Source organism: Aquarana catesbeiana, linkage group LG03, assembly GCF_042186555.1.
Source record: "Aquarana catesbeiana isolate 2022-GZ linkage group LG03, ASM4218655v1, whole genome shotgun sequence".
NCBI lineage: Eukaryota > Metazoa > Chordata > Amphibia > Anura > Ranidae > Aquarana > Aquarana catesbeiana.
Window position 1 is genome coordinate 723,857,832 of NC_133326.1, and position 17,714 is coordinate 723,875,545.

The window sequence follows — 17,714 nt, forward strand, 5'->3', positions numbered from 1 at the left end:
CTAATACAGCGATCAGAAAAATGATCGCTTAGCGACACTGGTGACAGGGGGTGATCAAGGGGTTAAAACTTTATTAGGGGGGGTTAGGGGGGTACCCTAGACCTACAGGGGGCTAATACTAACTGTCCTACCACTGCTAACTGTCACAAACTGACACTATGCAGTAATCAGGAAAAAAACAAAACAAAACAAAAAAACCTGCTTGGTGTCAGTTTGTGAGGGGGGGGGGGTGATTGGTGGGGGATCGGGGGTGTTTAGTGTGCCTGGCATGTTCTACTGTGTTGTGTGAGTGTTGGTGCACTTACATGTCTTCTCTCCTCGGTGCTGGAACGGAAACTGGCCAGCCGAGGAGAGATGACATCACATCCTCTGCCTCTGTGTACTATACAGAGGCAGGGGATGTTTCTCATTGGCTGGGAGCGATCGCGAGGGGGGGGCCACGATCGGATGGTCTCCCCCTCGTCTCTCAACCCTCCCAGCCAAACGCCGACCGCCGATGGCACCGGGGGGGGGTCCGATCGGACCCCCCGCCCGCGGGAAGGCAATCACGTACCAGGTACGTGATTTTGCCTGCCCGTGCCGCTCTGCTCACGTATATATGCGTGAGGCGGTCGGCAAGTGGTTAATGTCATCTGGAAGAAATTTTTTGGTGTAGGTTTTATGGGCACAATTAACACCCAAGGACCAATTTTTCCACACCTGTTGGACAGGTGCATGTCATTTAAATTTTTGACAGCAAGGCAAATTCTTGCTTCCATCAAGAGTACCTCTATAGCAGTGGTTCTCAACCTGGGGGTCGGGACCCCCTCGGGGGTCAAATGGTGATTTGCCAGGGGTCACCAAATCCTGGGCTGTTCCTGAAGCCCGCACCGCTCTCCCAGCCTTTTTGCGGCTGCCCAGTTCATGGCATGGGTGGGGGCAGAGACTAGAGGTCAACTGACTGGTGAGGAATGTGAAGTGGGAGGGGCTGGAGGAGACCCTATCTCCTGATTTCAGCATATGTCTCACTGCTGCGAGACACCACAGAACTGGAGACACAGTGAAGCTGGAGACACAGTGAGTAAAACTACCTGTGATTATAGTTGCCATTAAAAGTCTCCACTACAGTTCTCAGATCAGCAGATGACCTTGATCAAGAGCACCTAAGTTGGCTTATCAAAACTCCCCCCAGCACTGCCACTTAACCCAACTCCCTGCCAGCACTGCCACTCATCCCATCCCCCTCCCCACCAAGGAGTAAAAATAGAGAATATGTGGAAGGGAGAGGAAAAGGAACAAAGAAAAAAGGGAGAGAAAGCATAATAGAAAGAACAAGAAAGACGGCTAGAGAGAGGGATGGGGAAAAAAAACAAGAAATTAGGATAGATAGAGAAAAAAAGGAAAGAAAGGAGAACAAAGATAGAGTGTGTCACAGACTCACCCGGGATAGAGGCTATTGGAGGGGACTGAATGCAAGCCTCTTGCCCACCGATTATGGGCCCTGGCATTTGGGGGAATGGTGCTCTCTGTGAGCTGTATGCCTGGGGACCCTGGGGTTGGGGTTACTTTGGATTCAGCTCCATGTCCCCCCAAGACACAAGACTCTGGGAACCCTTTATATGCCATATTAGAATAGTGACTGATTCATACCGTTGGGACTCCTACTGTTAAATTCTAATGTCATCAATTCCAGCTACCTGTCTGTTGTCTGCTATAATTTGTATATTGTAAATAAGTCTATTCTGGCTTACCACAGCTTCTAAGAGTATTCAACTCATTGTTGTTTCTATTGTTAATTGTAATTAGCTCCTGCTATTGTGTTTATACTACTGTGTGAAGTTCGGTGACCACAAGTCTGTATCCTACAGGTCATGTCTCTGAGTCATCTAGTCTGGGTAAATGATTTAGTAAACTAGCTTATGTTAATTAGGTTAATTAGGTTACAGGTGTATTGTTAGAGTAATATGTGCAGGAGGGGGACCTTCCCTTCTACTGTATATAAGACTGTATTCTGGTTCTAATAAAAACAGTTCATGTTAGCAGTGAAACAAGTGTCGCCTTGTTTTGTGCTTGGGAGCATTTGGAATATCTGATATCTAGAGTCAGACTACAAGGAAGTGGTATACTGACAGAAGCACTCAAGCAGAGTGTGGGACGTTCCATGACAGAGTGGTACATCCCAAAATGTACAATAAGGGGTTTTAATACTATACGAGTTGAAGGGACTCAGGGAGCGCTAAATGTTCATGGGTTAGGGGAGTAAATCACTTGTCTTGCCTTGGGTGCTGACAACCCATGCTACAAAAATTATTTTACTGTTAGGGGTTAGCACAACTTTTAATTTTATCAAGGGGTCACGGCACTAGGAAGGTTGAGAACCACTGCTCTATAGGGTTACTGTGTGAAGGCACCACCAACACACCCATTTTTCCCTACCTGTTACTTCTATCCAAAGTCAGCGAAAGAGAGACCAGACTTTATCCAAAAAATCTCTAATCTTGTTCCGAGTGCACTACATTGTGGCCTCATCATACACACTGTCTCCCTAAGCCGTTGTTTATAAAATAAAGAAAGCTGGCAGCGAAAATTTCATTTTTTGGCTTTATAAATGCCATTATTGCTGCAGCAGGTTCTATACACAGTACAGATGTGCCACTTTACGGGCAGACTAAGGGGACTCCCCAGACACTATATTTAAAGGAATTTTTCATTTTTATTGATATTTCTCATTTTTGTGGTTTAACTTTAAACCATAGTAAATCACTGCTCATTTAAAAATTATGTTTTTTACAAACTTTGTGTTCATTGATACATGTCCCCCAGGGCAGTACCTGGACCCTCATAACCATTGTATGCTCAATTACTTGCATATAAGCCTTCAAAATGGGCACTTTTGATTTTTTCAGCTTGGGTCCCATAGACTTCAATGGGGTTCATTATTCTGTTCTGAACTTTTTCAAAGTTCGAAAGTTCTGCCGCAAACGTGCAATAACACACTGCAATATACTGCGGTAAATGTGCAGCGACACACTGCAATATACTGCAGTAAACGTGCACTAACGCACTGAAATATACTGCGGTAAACGTGCACTAACGCATTGAAATATACTGCGGTAAACATGCAGCAACGCACTGCAATATACTGCGGTAAACGTGCACTAACGCACTGAAATATACTGCAGTAAACGTGCCTGTTCCGTCTCTCTCCACGCCAATATCACACTACAAATGGCCACTATGGAAAGAATAATTTTATAGTGTGGGGTGGGCCTAAGAGCAATGAATCATGATTGGATAGAGTCATCATGACAGTGTCCAATCATGGCTCTGATAGTGCAAAGCTTTCATGGCTTCAGCCAATCAGGGCTTTCAATGCACCATGTAGTGTGTGGTGGTCATTCAGGGGACCAAAACAAACTGTTAAACGCCCTGATAATGGGTGTTCATTTACGGGCGAAAAGTTAATGTTCGGCCCAAACTCATGCTCGGGCCAAACCATTCACACAACTTTATGCACCCATAGACTGTCCTAGTCTACAAACTGTATAATGTCCAGTAATGTAACTGAAACATACAAAGGTGGGTGAAAACAGAGACGGGGATTTTGACTGGGAGATCTCATCGATGGAGAACTGAAGACATAAAAGAAGCCAGCCAGGCTACACCTATAATAAAGTCCAATTTTGGGTGAAATGACCCATTAATGAAATCGTTTAGGGTCGGCAACATGTTTATTTTTGTTTCTTGATGAAATGTTACTTCCTGTCTGTTATGTTTCTTCCCGCTCTGGTTTGTGGTTGGAGATCCGGAGATCGTCAGTATGAGGAAATCTCTCATATCAGACAACATTTCCAGTTCTCATATAGTGAACAGCACAGAGCACACTTATCAACGGAGAGCAATGAAGAGGAACAAAGAGATTGAGATGATGTCAGGTAATCTACATATAATAATCATTGTACTGGGACCAGTACCGGGATCATATGATACGTCACCTGAGACTGGGAGGAAGTTGGGAGTTTTGGTTTCAGTTTAATTTTTAGTTTTATCTCGTAAAGGTGACATTTAATTTGCTTATATTTTGCCTTTTCTCTTCTCATTACATTCCTTATTTTAAACTCAGTGATATCATCACTGGGTATCTGTGCTTCTCTATGCAATGCTGGAAGGTCATGGCTGGTGGGAGGGGATGGCAGGGTGCTGTACATAGCTATTCATTTATTAAATTAGTTCATATATTTACAATGTTGGCACTTTTAATGCAGATTGTTATTTATGCACAGGACACTTGATATATTTTTTTAACTATTTCCCACCCAAGTCAATTCTTGCATTTCTATCCTATATGTAAAAATGTATCTTTTTTTTTTGCTAGAAAATTACTCAGAACCCCCAAACATCATATAAATAATATGGGTGGTGGGATTTGTTCTGTGGCACAGTATTTGCGCAGCAATTTTTCAATCGCAATTAATAAAAAAAAAAAACTTTAAATGCAATAAAAACACAATATTATTATTATTATTATTATTATTATACAGGATTGTAGCCAATATGTAACCTAATTTTTGGTAAAATATAAAAGATGATGTGACGCTGAGTAAATAGATACCTAATATGTCACGCTGGTGAAATGGCGACAAACGACAGTACTTAAAAATCCCCACAGGCTACGGTTTACAATTTTTTACAGGTTACATGTTTCGAGTTACAGAGGAGGTCTAGTGCAGGAATTATTGGTCTCATTCTAAAGTTCATGGTGACACCTCACATATGTGTGGTGCGAACGCCGTTTACATATGCAGCCGCAAACTACACATGCGTTCGCTTCTGTATTCAAGCACGAGGGGACGGGGGTGCTTTCATCTTTTTTTTTTTTTTTCATAATTTATTATTATTTTTTTTTATACTGTCCTTTTATTTGTTTAAAATTTTTTCTCACTTTTATTCCTATTACAAGAAATGTAAACATCCCTTGTAATAGGAATAAGGTGTGACAGGTACTCTTTATGGAGAAGTGGCAACATATAAAATGTGTTTGTGACGCTTGATTTTTTTCTGATTTCTGGTGAGTTTAACCCCAAAGGGCCGAGTTTCTTCTCACGCGGTGACAAGCCTGGGTGTGTGGTGCACGAATATAAGAACTTTTATCACCTATAAGTAATTAGATTCACTCACATAAACCACTTCATTGGACTTTTTTCACTTATATGAGGAATTATATAAGGGCGTGTCATATGTTGATGGATTGACATGAGCACTACCCATTTTAGTATGACATTGTTCCCCTGTAGAACCAAAATAAAAAAAAAAGAGAGAAATATTACCAATAAAAAGGGGAAGGAAAGAGAAAAAAAGGGAAGGAAAGAGGGAAGAAATCATATTCTATATCAGTGTCACATGTTGTTTTTTTTGCCAGACTTCTATTTCTTGTGGTAATCTCTGAACTTCCACAATTGAAGGTTTTAGAAGTATCATGGCAAAGTGCCAGAACTCTGACATAACTGCCGAGGATGGTTAACCACAGACCCAAGAAAGAGATGTGGCTTTTGCTGACAGATGTCTACAGATGGGCTGGGTTTCCATAATGGAAGTCAATCATTGGCTGTTATTGGAAAGAATAATTTAAGATCCTAATACATTACTATCGTAATTAACTATTTACTGTATGTGCTTGAGATTCAATCTTATCTGCTTTGACTTGATGGAAACTTCTCCCAAAATTAATAATAATTATATAGCAATATTATATATTGTGTTCCCAGGTCTGTACACCTGCTCTGCCCATTATGAGTGTTCCCATCATCCCTGTGCTGAGTTTCTGGGCCTGCACATTCATTGTGCCCATTATGAGGGGTTATCACCATTCCTCTGCTTAGTTCCTGGGTCTCCACACCTGCTCTTACCATTATGAGGGGTTCCCACCATCCCTCTGCTGTGCTTCCAGGTCTGTACACCTGATGTGCCCATTATGAGAGTCCCCATCATCCCTGTGCTGAGTTTCTTGGCCTACACATTCGTTGTGCCCATTATGAGGGGTTCCCATCATCCCTGTGCTGAGTTCCCGGGTCTGTACACCTGCTGTGCCCATTATGAGGGTTCCCATCATCTCTGTGCTGATGTTTTTGGTCTGTAAACCTGCTATGCCCGCTATTAGGGTTTCCATCATCACTGTGCTGAGTTCTTGGGTCTGTACACCGGCTTTTGCCATTATGAGGGGTTCCCATCATCCCTGTGCTGAATTCCTTCAGCTGTACACTTGTTGTGCCCATTATGAGGGGTTCCCACCATCCCTCTGCTGTGTTTCCAGGTCTGTACACCTGCTGTGCCCGTTATGAGAGTCCACCATCATCCCTGTGATGGGTTTCTGGGCCTACACATCAGTTGTGCCCATTATGAGGGGTTCATTTTGTTTATTGAAAAATCTTACAAACAACAACTTATATACAATAAAACCATAATAAATAAATAAAACATATTTACAAAATACTATACAAAACAAAAAAAAACAAAAAAAACCAAGAACATAATAAATGGTGCAAACCAAATTGCACACAACATAATCCCTACGAGAGAGCCAGACTAAGGAAGATCACCGTCACCATGCATGTAGCCTTTTACCAACAATATATTTGAACTGAAAATCTAAGGGAGTGAAACAAGAATACAAAGAAAAGCCGCACACCCTGAGATCAACAGGCAGCAGCTACAGAGTCCTGATATTCCCCCACACCCTTATCCAGGCCTCCTGCTGCCACCTGTCTTTCTCAAGACCCTGAATCTTCCCAACCTCACCCAGAATGTCCTGCATCACCACTTCGACAGGGAGGATTTGACTCCGTAAGGATACCTGACACCGTGCACTCCACGTGAAATAACGGACTACTAGACTAACTAAAAAAAGTGTTTCCAAATCATAATCCCAACGAGTCTGGAATGCCCCATACACCCACTCTGCAGAACTCATATGGGGGGGGGGGGGGAGGATATACTCAGAGCCCTCCCCACCCTCTTGTACACCTCTATATTAAAAGGTCACTGAAGTAGAAACTGATCCATAGACTCCACCACTCCTCCACACTCCACTCTCAGGCAGCCTCAATCACTCATGGAAAGAAACTTCAAGTTGCTGTCAGAAACCATGAATCAGACTGAGACAGAAGTACAGTTAAATCACACTTGTTTAATAATAATAAAAAAGGTAAATAGAGTAAACATAGTCAAAACATAGCCAGAGTTCAGGAACTGGAACGGATAGTCAGACAAGCCAAAACGTCAGGGAGCCAGAGATGAGCATAGTAGAACAGCAAGCGGGATCTTGAACCAGAAGGAATGTCAGCCAAGCAAGTCTTTAACAGGAACACAGGAGAGCATCTCTAGAGACTTTGAGCCTGACTCCTCCTGTTCTCACTTTCAGGGGAATCTGGAACTTAGGGAAGCTTTCTCTCCATTGGCCTCCAATACCAAGTACATGATACCCACACTGCGCTCCATAGGCTGAAAATTTGACAAACCACCAAATATGACAGTACACTGGTCACAAAACAGGAACACCCAAGATCAGAGCAGATTAACAGCCAAACATGATATAAATAAACAAATTATACTAAAAGATAAAGAAAAATATCCACCAGAAACAGCTTCATGAGTGTTTGGCTATAATTAAAGAACAGTTATAAACAATTAATTGTTTGAAGACAGAGCCATCTTGTGGGGATATTGAAGACTGTAGAAAAATCAACTTTCCACCCGCATGTATATTACATTCAGTACATATAATTACTTTAAAAACAGGAAGTTCATCAGAAACCACAAATTATATAAATAATGACTAATCGTGTAAAAAAAAACACATAAAAGAAAAAAGAATAGGAAAAAAGGAAAAATATATACGTTTATTACTCATTGTTCAGGAAACAGTTCATGTCTTATTCGATATTCATGCCAAATGGGACATAAGTTTTGAGGTCATAAATCCATCAGGTTTCCATCCTCAAGATTTTCCGCCTGACATGACTCCCTCTCCAATGTGGAGAAAATGTATCGATCCCCAAAAAAAGGGAAGTCCTCCGGATTCTTGCTATGACAATGTGCATTAGACATGTGAATGATGAAAAAAATTGTTTCCTTTTGTTTAGAAATTCAGTTGATTCGTTCAATTCGTATTCAGGCTTCGTATTCGTATTTCATATTTGGAATTAGTCTTTTTTCGAATTTTCTTTGAATTTTTTTTTCGATTTGATACGTTCAAATTGATAAATTTTGAATTGGTCGAATCGAAAATGTTATTTTTTTTTTCAATTCGAATGCAGCAATGTGAAGAAGCAAAATAAAATTCTTCATCAAAGGATTACAATGACTATTTAAGACACCTTTGGCTTAAGAAAAACAGCATTATTTCAAAATTGTACTCAAATAACACACACAGGCTTTGATTTCAGAAGTATGTTTACAGTTCGAATTTGAATGGAATGCGATATAAAATTCTATTCAAATTTCAATTTGAATCTTGGAAATTCAGACAAATTTGGTTTTGTTATTCAGAGCATTCGGTAAACTTCATTTATACTGTAATTTAGGTATTTGGTTATATCTGAATCTCCAAAATAACAAAATATTTGTCCGAATATTAATTTAGAGCAAAATGAACTGCACATGTCTAATGTGCATAATGTTTGAATATTTCCTATGTGTTCTTTTATCCTAACTTGCATAGTTCTTATTGTGCAGCCCACATATTGTAGGCCGCAAGGACATTGAATGAGATATACAACATTTGTGGAGGATCAAGTAATACTGTAAATGTTTTTGATATCATAAGTTCTAGAGAGTGACCAAGGACTGAAAGTTGCACACCCATCTGTTTGATAGTGTGTTCAATTTACAGACAGCAATCTCCAACAAGGGAAATAGCCTTTTAATTCCTGAAGAAATGTGGACCTATTGGGTTATCAATCACATTGGGAGCTACATAGGGTCTGAATGGTTGAAACCCCTCAGAAGACCACTTGGGGAGAATCGGGAATTTTAGGACCCAAACATTTGTCATTCTTTAAAACCATCCAATGTCTATGGAAAATAGTTTTAATGTCATAGTATTGATTGAAGTAAGAAGTGATAAATAACAACCTAAAGATGCTCATATCTCTCTCTATCTTAGGCTTGTCTCTCATAGGGATGAGCCCGAAGTTCAACTTGAACACGGGTGTTTGCCTGTTCGCCGAATAGCGAACAATTTGGGGTGTTTGTGGCAAATTCGAAAGCCGCGGAACACCCTTTAAAAGTCTATGGGAGAAATCAAAAGTGCTAATTTTAAAGGTTTATATGCATGGTATTGTCATGAAAAGTGTTTGGGGACCTGGGTCCTGCCCCAGGGGACATGTATAAATGCAAAAAAAAAGTTTTAAAAAGGCATTTTTTTCAGGAGCAGTGATTTTAATAATGCTTAAAGTGAAACAATAAAAGTGAAATATTCCTTTAAATTTCATACCTGGGGGGTATCTATAGTATGCCTGTAAAGTGGTGCATGTTTCCCGTGTTTAGAATAGTCTGAGAGCAAAATTACATTTTTAAAGGAAAAAAGTCACTTAAAAGTACTTGCGGCTATAATAAATTATTGTCAGTCCTTGCAATACACATAAAAGTCATTGAAAAAAAATGGCATGGGATCCCCCCAGTCCATTACCACTCCCTTTGGGTCTGGTATGAATATTAAAGGGAACCCCAACCAAAATGTAAAAAAAAATTGCGTGGGGTCCCCCCTAATTCCATACCAGGCCCTTCAGGTCCGAATGGATATTAAAGGGAATCCCGCTCCAAAATTTTTTTAAAAAATGGCGTGGGGGTCCCCCCAAAAATCCATACCAGACCCTTATCCAAGCACGCAACCTGGCAGGCCGCAGGAAAAGATGTGGGATGAGAGAGCGCCCCCCATGTGGAATGAGAGAGCGCCCCCCCGAACCGTACCAGGCCACATGCCCTCAACATGGGGAGGGTGCTTTGGGGTAGCCCCAAAGCACCTTGTCCCCATGTTGATGGGGACAAGGACCTCATCTCCACAACCCTTGCCCGGTGGTTGTGGGGGTCTACGGGCGGGGGGCTTATCGGAATCTGGAAGCCCCCTTTAACAAGGGGACCCCCAGATCCCGGCCCCCTACCCTGTGTGAAATGGTAACGGGGTACAAATGTACTCCTACCATTTCACAAAAAAGAGTCAAAATGGTAAAAATGACAAGACACAGCTTGGGAAAAGTCCTTTATTAAAAATAAAAATGTCCCACAAAGTCTTCTTCTTCTTCTCTTGCTCCGCCGACGGACCGAAAAAGAAAAAAAACGCGTCCGGCCCGCCTCCATGGGAGGCACCCACCGTATGATGTGTCTTCGCAGGTGATAGTTCTTTTATAACTGAGGGAGGGGCCACACCGTGACGTTCCAGAGTGACCCTGCCCCTCTCTGACGCATGGGGACATCCCTATGGCTTTCCCAGGGCCTGGTATGGAATTTGGGGGGACCCTCACGCAATTTTTTTTTAAATTTTGGTTCAGGGTTCAGGGTTAATATTCATACAAGACCCAAAGGGACTGGTAATGGACTGGGGGGATCCCATGCCGTTCTTTTGAATGACTTCTTTTATCTGTATTGCCGGGACTGACAATTCATTATAGCCGCGAGTACTTGCATATAAACCTTTAAAATGAGCACTTTTGATTATTCATGTTCGTGTCCCATAGACTTTAATGGTGTTCATGTGTGCAAACAAATTTTTTACCTGTTTGCATGTTCTTCTGCGAACCGAACCGGGGGGGGGGGGGGGGGGTGTTCGGCTCATCCCTAGTCTCTCAACATACTGGCCCAATCCAAATCACCTATGTCGGAAACTATTCTATCCAGCTCATCAATCCTATATCCCCATCAATAAATCTAGATCTTAATACTGAGGGCTGTTTTAGATAGTCCTCCCTATAAGTACAATTATGTCTTATTCTGAGGAACTGATTCCTGGGGACAGACCTTAGCCAGGAGGGATCATGGCAATCCCCTTGGCTAATATAGCTGTTACGATCCATCTCCTTGAAGTAAGTGGTAGTGACAGTAGAACTGTCCCTCACTTATTATATGTAAACCTAGAAAGTGCATTCTCTCACTACTGGTCTCCTGTTGTAAAATGATTCCCAAGGTGTTCTCATTTAGATAGGTGTTTATCATTCAATGACTGTAAATCCCCATCCTACAAGAGGAGGACATCATCTATGTACCTCCTCCAGGTGATATGTTCTGACCTATGGCACCCAAAGACAATGTCTTCCTCCCACTTAGCCATAAACAAATTTGCCACGCTGGGTGCAAACTTTGTGCCTGTGGCTACTCCTCTATTCTGTAAATAGAAAGAGCCTCCGAAGCAAAAGTAAGTATGTACTATGGTAAATGGCACTAGTAGGCAAAACAAAATTTCTCTGAAGAGGTACCAAACTGATACTCCTAATGTCAACTGCCTCAAACCCATGATTGTGTGATGTAACTGTCCTTCCACTGCATATTACTAAGAACATTTATGACCCGTGTGAAATCTAGTGGCGGCCTATCCATGCGGGGCACAGGGGCGCAGCCACCCTATTCCATGCGCCCAGCCCCTAATCTACATGGATTCCAGTAGGGTTTTCTTTTGTAGAAGCATATGATTAGAGCCTGAGGCTCTAATTGGCTTCAAAAGAGGGTGGGCTCGAGGCACAAAGCACTGCGCCCTCCCAGTTGTGTGACAATAGCAAATTAATATTCACTATTGTCTTCCTTATTCTTTTCCCGGCCAATCAAGAAGTGGGTCCTGAGACCCGTCACCCAATTGGCCAATAGGAGAAGTGATCCTATTGGCCGCTTTTTGAGCAGAGAGGAGACGCAGGGTGAAGCAACCTAGATGGGGCTGGTGACCGACCGACTGGGGAGGGGGGTGGTGTCAGCGGGTGGATTGTTTGCTGCCCCCCCCCAAAAAATATACTACCAGCCGCCACAGGTGGAATCTCTCAAATCCCTCTAGAGTTTCTTTTAATATTTCAAGCCGAATATCGCTCAGGTGTAAATAGGGCTTAAAGTGTAATCCCAGTCAAAACTTAACCAAAGCTAAATCTACTCCCACCACCATTCTAAACCTATTCTATCTACCCTGCAAAAGGAAAGATGTCTACACTTCTATACCTACAGCATAATTCTAGCCCTATACCTATTCTGAAGCAGCTCCGGTCTGGTCACATGATCGGGTCCCAGCGCTGGGTTCAGTGTAGAGCAAGAGCAGCAACAATGACTGCAGAGCTGGGCAATGACATCATCCATAGGATTACTATGAGGCAGCCATTTTTGGCTGTCCCTCCTGTAAACTAAAACCAGCACTGGGAGTGTTACAGGACCAGATGGCTTCCAAATAAGTACTGTAAGTATAGACATCTTTCCTTTTACAGGGTAGATAGAATAGGCTTAGAATGGGGGTGGGAGCAGATTTTAGCTTTAGTTTTGACTGGGAATATACTTTAAAGGGGTTGTAAAGGTAAAAATTTTTTCACCTTAATGCATTCTATGCATTAAGGTGAAAAAACTTTTGACAGTACCGCCGCCCCCAGCCCCCCCGTTTTACTTACCTGACGCCTCGAATCTTCGCTCCTCGTCCTCGTCAGCTTCATTGCAGCTCAGCCTGGTCGCTGATTGGCTGCAGTGGATGGATTGAAAGCAGCGCAGCCATTGGCTCGCGCTGCTGTCAATCACATCCGATGACGCAGCGCGCCGGGGGGCGGGGCCGAGTGATACAGCGAGCGGCTATAGCCGCCGGCTGTATCACGGGAGCGCGCCCGCAAGCACTCACCACCGTGCGAGGAAGCTCGCATGAAGGTGGTAAATGCTTGCGGGGAGGAGCTGAAACAGCCCCCGAGGGACCCCAGAAGACCAGGTTCGGGGCCACTCTGTGCAGAACGAGCTGCACAGTGAAGGTAAGTATAACATGTTTGTTATTTAAAAAAAAAAAAAAAAATAACTTTACAACCCCTTTAAGCCCTTTTTACACCTGAATGATATTCGGCTTGAAGTTTGAAATTCTAAAACAAGCTCTAGAGGGATTTGAGAGATTCCACCTAACATGTCAAACTTTAAAATTGCGCACACTCGTGAAATGGCGTCAAATTATGGTGCTTAAAAATCTTCATAGTAGACGCTTTAAATCCCTTTACAGGTTATCTGTTTAGAGTTACAGAGGAGGTCTTGGGATAGAATGATTGCTCTTGCTTTAATGTTCATGGCGATACCTCACATGTGTGGCTCGAATAGGTTTACATATGCGTACTTCTGCGTGCGAGCACGGAGGGATGGGGGCGCTTTACTTTTTTTATTATTATTTATTTAACTTTTTATTTTTTATTTTTACACTGTCCCTTTATTTATTTATTTATTTATTTATGCCTATTACAAGGAATGTAAACATCCCTTGTAATAGAAATAAGGATGAGAGGTCCTCTTTATGGAGAGATCTAGGGTCAAAAAAGACCCCAAATCTCTTCTTTACCTTTAAAAGCAAAAGAATGAAAAATAAAAAGAGATTGTTTGCTTTAAAAAAAAAATGTTTTCTTCCAGCCTGGACCAGAAGTGACGTCATGATTTTGCTCTGGTCCTCCAAGGCCATGGAGTGTTAACTCTTTTGAATGCCTATTGAAACAGCTTACCCCCACACCCCCAGATCATTTCTCGGGCGAATTGGCGGAAACGGCAAGCCCAAGAAACACCGCCGAGCGGTGGAGGGGGCAAGTCCCCTCCCACCTCTTCGGAAACCATTCTAACAGCTCATGAGCCACTCAGACCGCTTTCCTCAGAAAACCATCCGCCTGCCAAAAAAAAAAAAAAAATGGTACCGAGGGGTTATAGCAGATCTCTTCAGCCATAATCCCGGTAAACCACTTGCAAACTGCAACATATACATACAGTACGTATTGCGGTCATCAAGTGGTTAAATGTTTAAAAAAAGTATTAAAAAATATTAAATAAATAAAAAAGTGTATAAAAATAAATAACTTCTAATAAAGAAAATAAAAATAAAAAAAACAAACAAACCTTGAAACACAACCCTGTCATCCCCAATGCAAACATCACAGCATAGGACAGGCATGTGTATGTAAGCATATATTGCTACGAACATCGGAGTAAGAGCAATAATTCTAGGGCCATAATTCATGATTAACTCTCAACTTGAAGAGTTGCTTAAAGAGAATTTTGGGTGCCATAGATTTTTGCAATTTCACAGACACACTAAATTCTAAGGCTTGACATCTATGGTATCTATTTACTTGCTGCAACCCCATTTTTTATATTTTACCAGTGGCAGCTCATGCTACTGGGGAGATGGACAGGAAGATGGCAATCGCCGCAAGCACCCCATTGGAAGATGGACAGTGGACGGGAAGGCAGCGATCGCCGCAAGCACCCCCCACCCCTCCTGGCGTTAGATGTATGAGAACGTGGTGGCGATCTGTTGCCACCCCCCCCCCCCCCCCGCGGGAGACTGACCTTAACTTAGGAGGCAAGGGGAAGGAAGAGCCAGGCTGTTGCTTCTCCTCCCACCTGAACAGCAAGTGTATCCTGGGACACTATTGGCCAGGGAATCTTGAGACTCCCTGGCCAATCGGATCTCAGGAACTGTTTCCTGATTGGCCGGGAGGAGAATGAGCCAATTAGAGCTTCAGGCTTTAATCATATGCTTATAATAAGAAAAACAAATTGGAATCCATGCGTCCGGCACCCTGCATGTAGATTAGGGGCCAGGCTCATGGATTAGGGGGGCTGCGCCCCTGCGCCCCATGTGGACGGGCAAAAAAAAAGAATATGGAAAAATAATTTGTTTGTTTGCACTAAATCTCATTTTCATGTATGTTTTCCTAAAAATATGTGTTTGATAAACAATTGCGCAAATACTGTGTGGGGGGTCTCTGCTTTCAGAAAATATAAAGCTTTTTGAGGTTTTAAGATAGCTTCCAGTTAAAAATTGTAGATTTTTTACATTTTAAAACAAGTGGTTAAACAAACACAGGATTGTAAAGCATGATGACAAATTGTTATAGAAGTTCATTCATTGATACAAAATGTTGCAATTGTGTCCCTTAGAATAAACAATGATAATATGAGGAGTCGGACACAGAGGCCATCTTGTGGTCAGGTCATGTATTGCTTGTTTCCTCTATGAAGATCTGCAGATGGGCATAGAGTGAAATGATGTATGTGGTCTGACTCTAATAAATCCTCCAATATTGGGATATGTTACAAAAAAGGATACAGCGCTACTACCTCATAAAATGTACAAGATTGTAACACGCCACTAAAAAATAATCCCACTTACCTTAACCACTTTACAACCATGGTGGCAAAGTGGCATTGCTGCACCAGATTACGTACCTACAGGGGTGTCTCCACCTTTCATATTTAGGGGGGGCACATGGGGGGGACAGGGACAAAAGTAGGGGGGCAACTTTAAAATGCAATTTTATATATATATATATATATATTTATATTTATCCTGGGGCCCTTTACTACGATCCCACAACGGCCCTTTCACATGTTCTGCAGTGAGCTCCCTTCCTACTGTATTGGGTCCCCCCAGGGTGGCAGAAAACAAGAGATATATGTCACCAGCATACCAAGAAAATATAAGGGTCCAAAACAGTGGGAGAACTATCAGGGTTGCAAAGGTTGTCTTGACACCGGGCCCTGGTGTTCTGCCACTGTAGGGTTCCCCAGCCTCCTCTTGCTGTCCTGCCCCTGCTATTGACAGCGCTGGTCTGGCATCTCTTGGAATTTACAGGCTGGTTCTCCTGTCCTAAGGATGGGAGAAATCAGTCTGTTTTTTCAGTAACTGAGAGTCCTGGTGGAGTCCTTCCTGCAGCTCACTCTTCTCCCTGCCAATGAGGATGCAGGGGAAGGAGCAGATCGGGCGGCCATGGTTGTGTGAGCGCTCGCATTATGCAGTGTCAGTGAGCAGAGGGAGGGGGGGGAATCACCCGCAGGAGCTGACTGGGGACGCTCTCCCTCTTAGACATTGCCTTTTTGTAAAAAAAAAAAAAAAAATTTTTTTTCATGGGGGGGGGGGGGGGGGGGTTCACATGGTGGGGCACAGCATATTGTTGGGGGTCAGGGCTCCCTCTGGCCCCCCTAGGGACGCCATTGCATACCTAGTACGTGATCCGACACTTCTGGGTCTTGGGCACGCGTGCGTGCCGTCAGCGGCTTGTGATCAAACACAGAACTGTGGACTGCCTATGTGAACGGCAGATTCACCGTTCTGACAGTAAGGAAAGGCATTGATCCTGTGTTCCTGCAAAATAGGGACACAGATCCATACCTTCCCTTAGTAAAAGCACCTCCCCCACAGTACACAAACCCTGGCTGATTTGATCGCCCCTGATGTTTACCCCTTCCCTGCCAGTGTCATTAGTACAGTGACAATTGGGGTGGCTCGACCATTGTGGGTGCACGGGCACCACCTCCCTTATCTACCGCCCTCCTGATCCATGCACCCGGCCCCTTTCAAGAAGCTGGGCACATGAATTCCTATGGCGGGGGTGAGCGGGGGTGTTTTTTGAAGCACATGATTAGAGCCAGAGGCTCTAATAGGCTTCAAAATAGCGTGCGTGTAGAGCATTGCATTTGGAGCCCCCCCAATTGTGTTGCAACAACAAATGAATATTCGCTGTTGCAACACTGATCCTCCTGGCCAATCAGAAAGCGGGTCTGATACCTGATTACCCGATACTCGATTGGCTGAAAGGACAGGCGATCCTATTGGATGCCTAGGAGGAGGGGAGGAGGTGCACGGTGGAAGTGAGGAGGAGAAGACAGGGGCCGCTGCCCGGTGCCCATCACAGCCTGATGTCCGTCGATGTCATGATCCCCACCGCTGCCCGATGTGCCTGCCGATGTTCAATCCCTGCCAATGCCGGATGTGCCCGCCGATGCCCAATCCCTGCCGATGCCGGATGTGCCTGCCGATGCCTGAGCAATGAAGTATGCTCAACTTAATAAAAGGCAAGTGTACATGATATAATAAAGAAACAGTGCATTGTACATTCCTTTTTTTAGAGTAACTTGTAAACATCACATTGAACCATTCTTACGGGAAAATGTATGTCCATGAATATCAGTCAACATAATAGATAAGTCCACACTGTGTTGGATCATACACACCAACTGTGAGTCTTCACCCACCTATATCCTTTTAACACAACACCATCCTTCACCTCTTCAATAACTACCACCACCTTTCATATATTGCTCTCACCTTTTAACATGGCCCCCAATATGCCTATTAGGTCAAACCGCACATTTGACTTCTAATAGATAAATGTTTTCACCATGCCAGAAAAACTAATGAGCTTGCCACATGCCTATGTATATAGAAAAGTTGGATAACCCCAATTGGGACTGTAACCACTTCACTTTAACTGACAATTTACCCGGTCATGTGACGCTGTACCCAAACAAAATTGACGTCCTTTTTTTTTCCACAAATAAAGCTTTCTTTTGGTGGTATTTGATCACCTCTGCGGGTTTTATTTTTTGCGCTATAAACAAAAGGGCTAAATGTATTCCCTGTGTGTGTGTTTCTAACTGTGGGGGGAGGGGACTGTCTAGGAGGACAGAGAGATCGGTGTTCATACATAGTATGAACACACAATCTGTCTCCTCTCCCCTGAAAGAAACGGTATCTGTGTGATGAC

General features: G+C 43.1%; 1 protein-coding gene across 1 annotated transcript in view; it reads left to right on the forward strand.

Moving 5' to 3' along the window:
* Positions 1–3,799: 3,799 nt before the first annotated feature.
* Positions 3,800–17,714, forward strand: part of LOC141134377 (C-type lectin domain family 10 member A-like) — a 149,782-nt gene continuing 135,867 nt past the window's right edge. The window contains exon 1 of the mRNA XM_073623944.1: positions 3,800–3,914. Coding sequence (XP_073480045.1) covers positions 3,800–3,914 — 115 coding nt within the window. The remainder of the gene's footprint in view (positions 3,915–17,714) is intronic.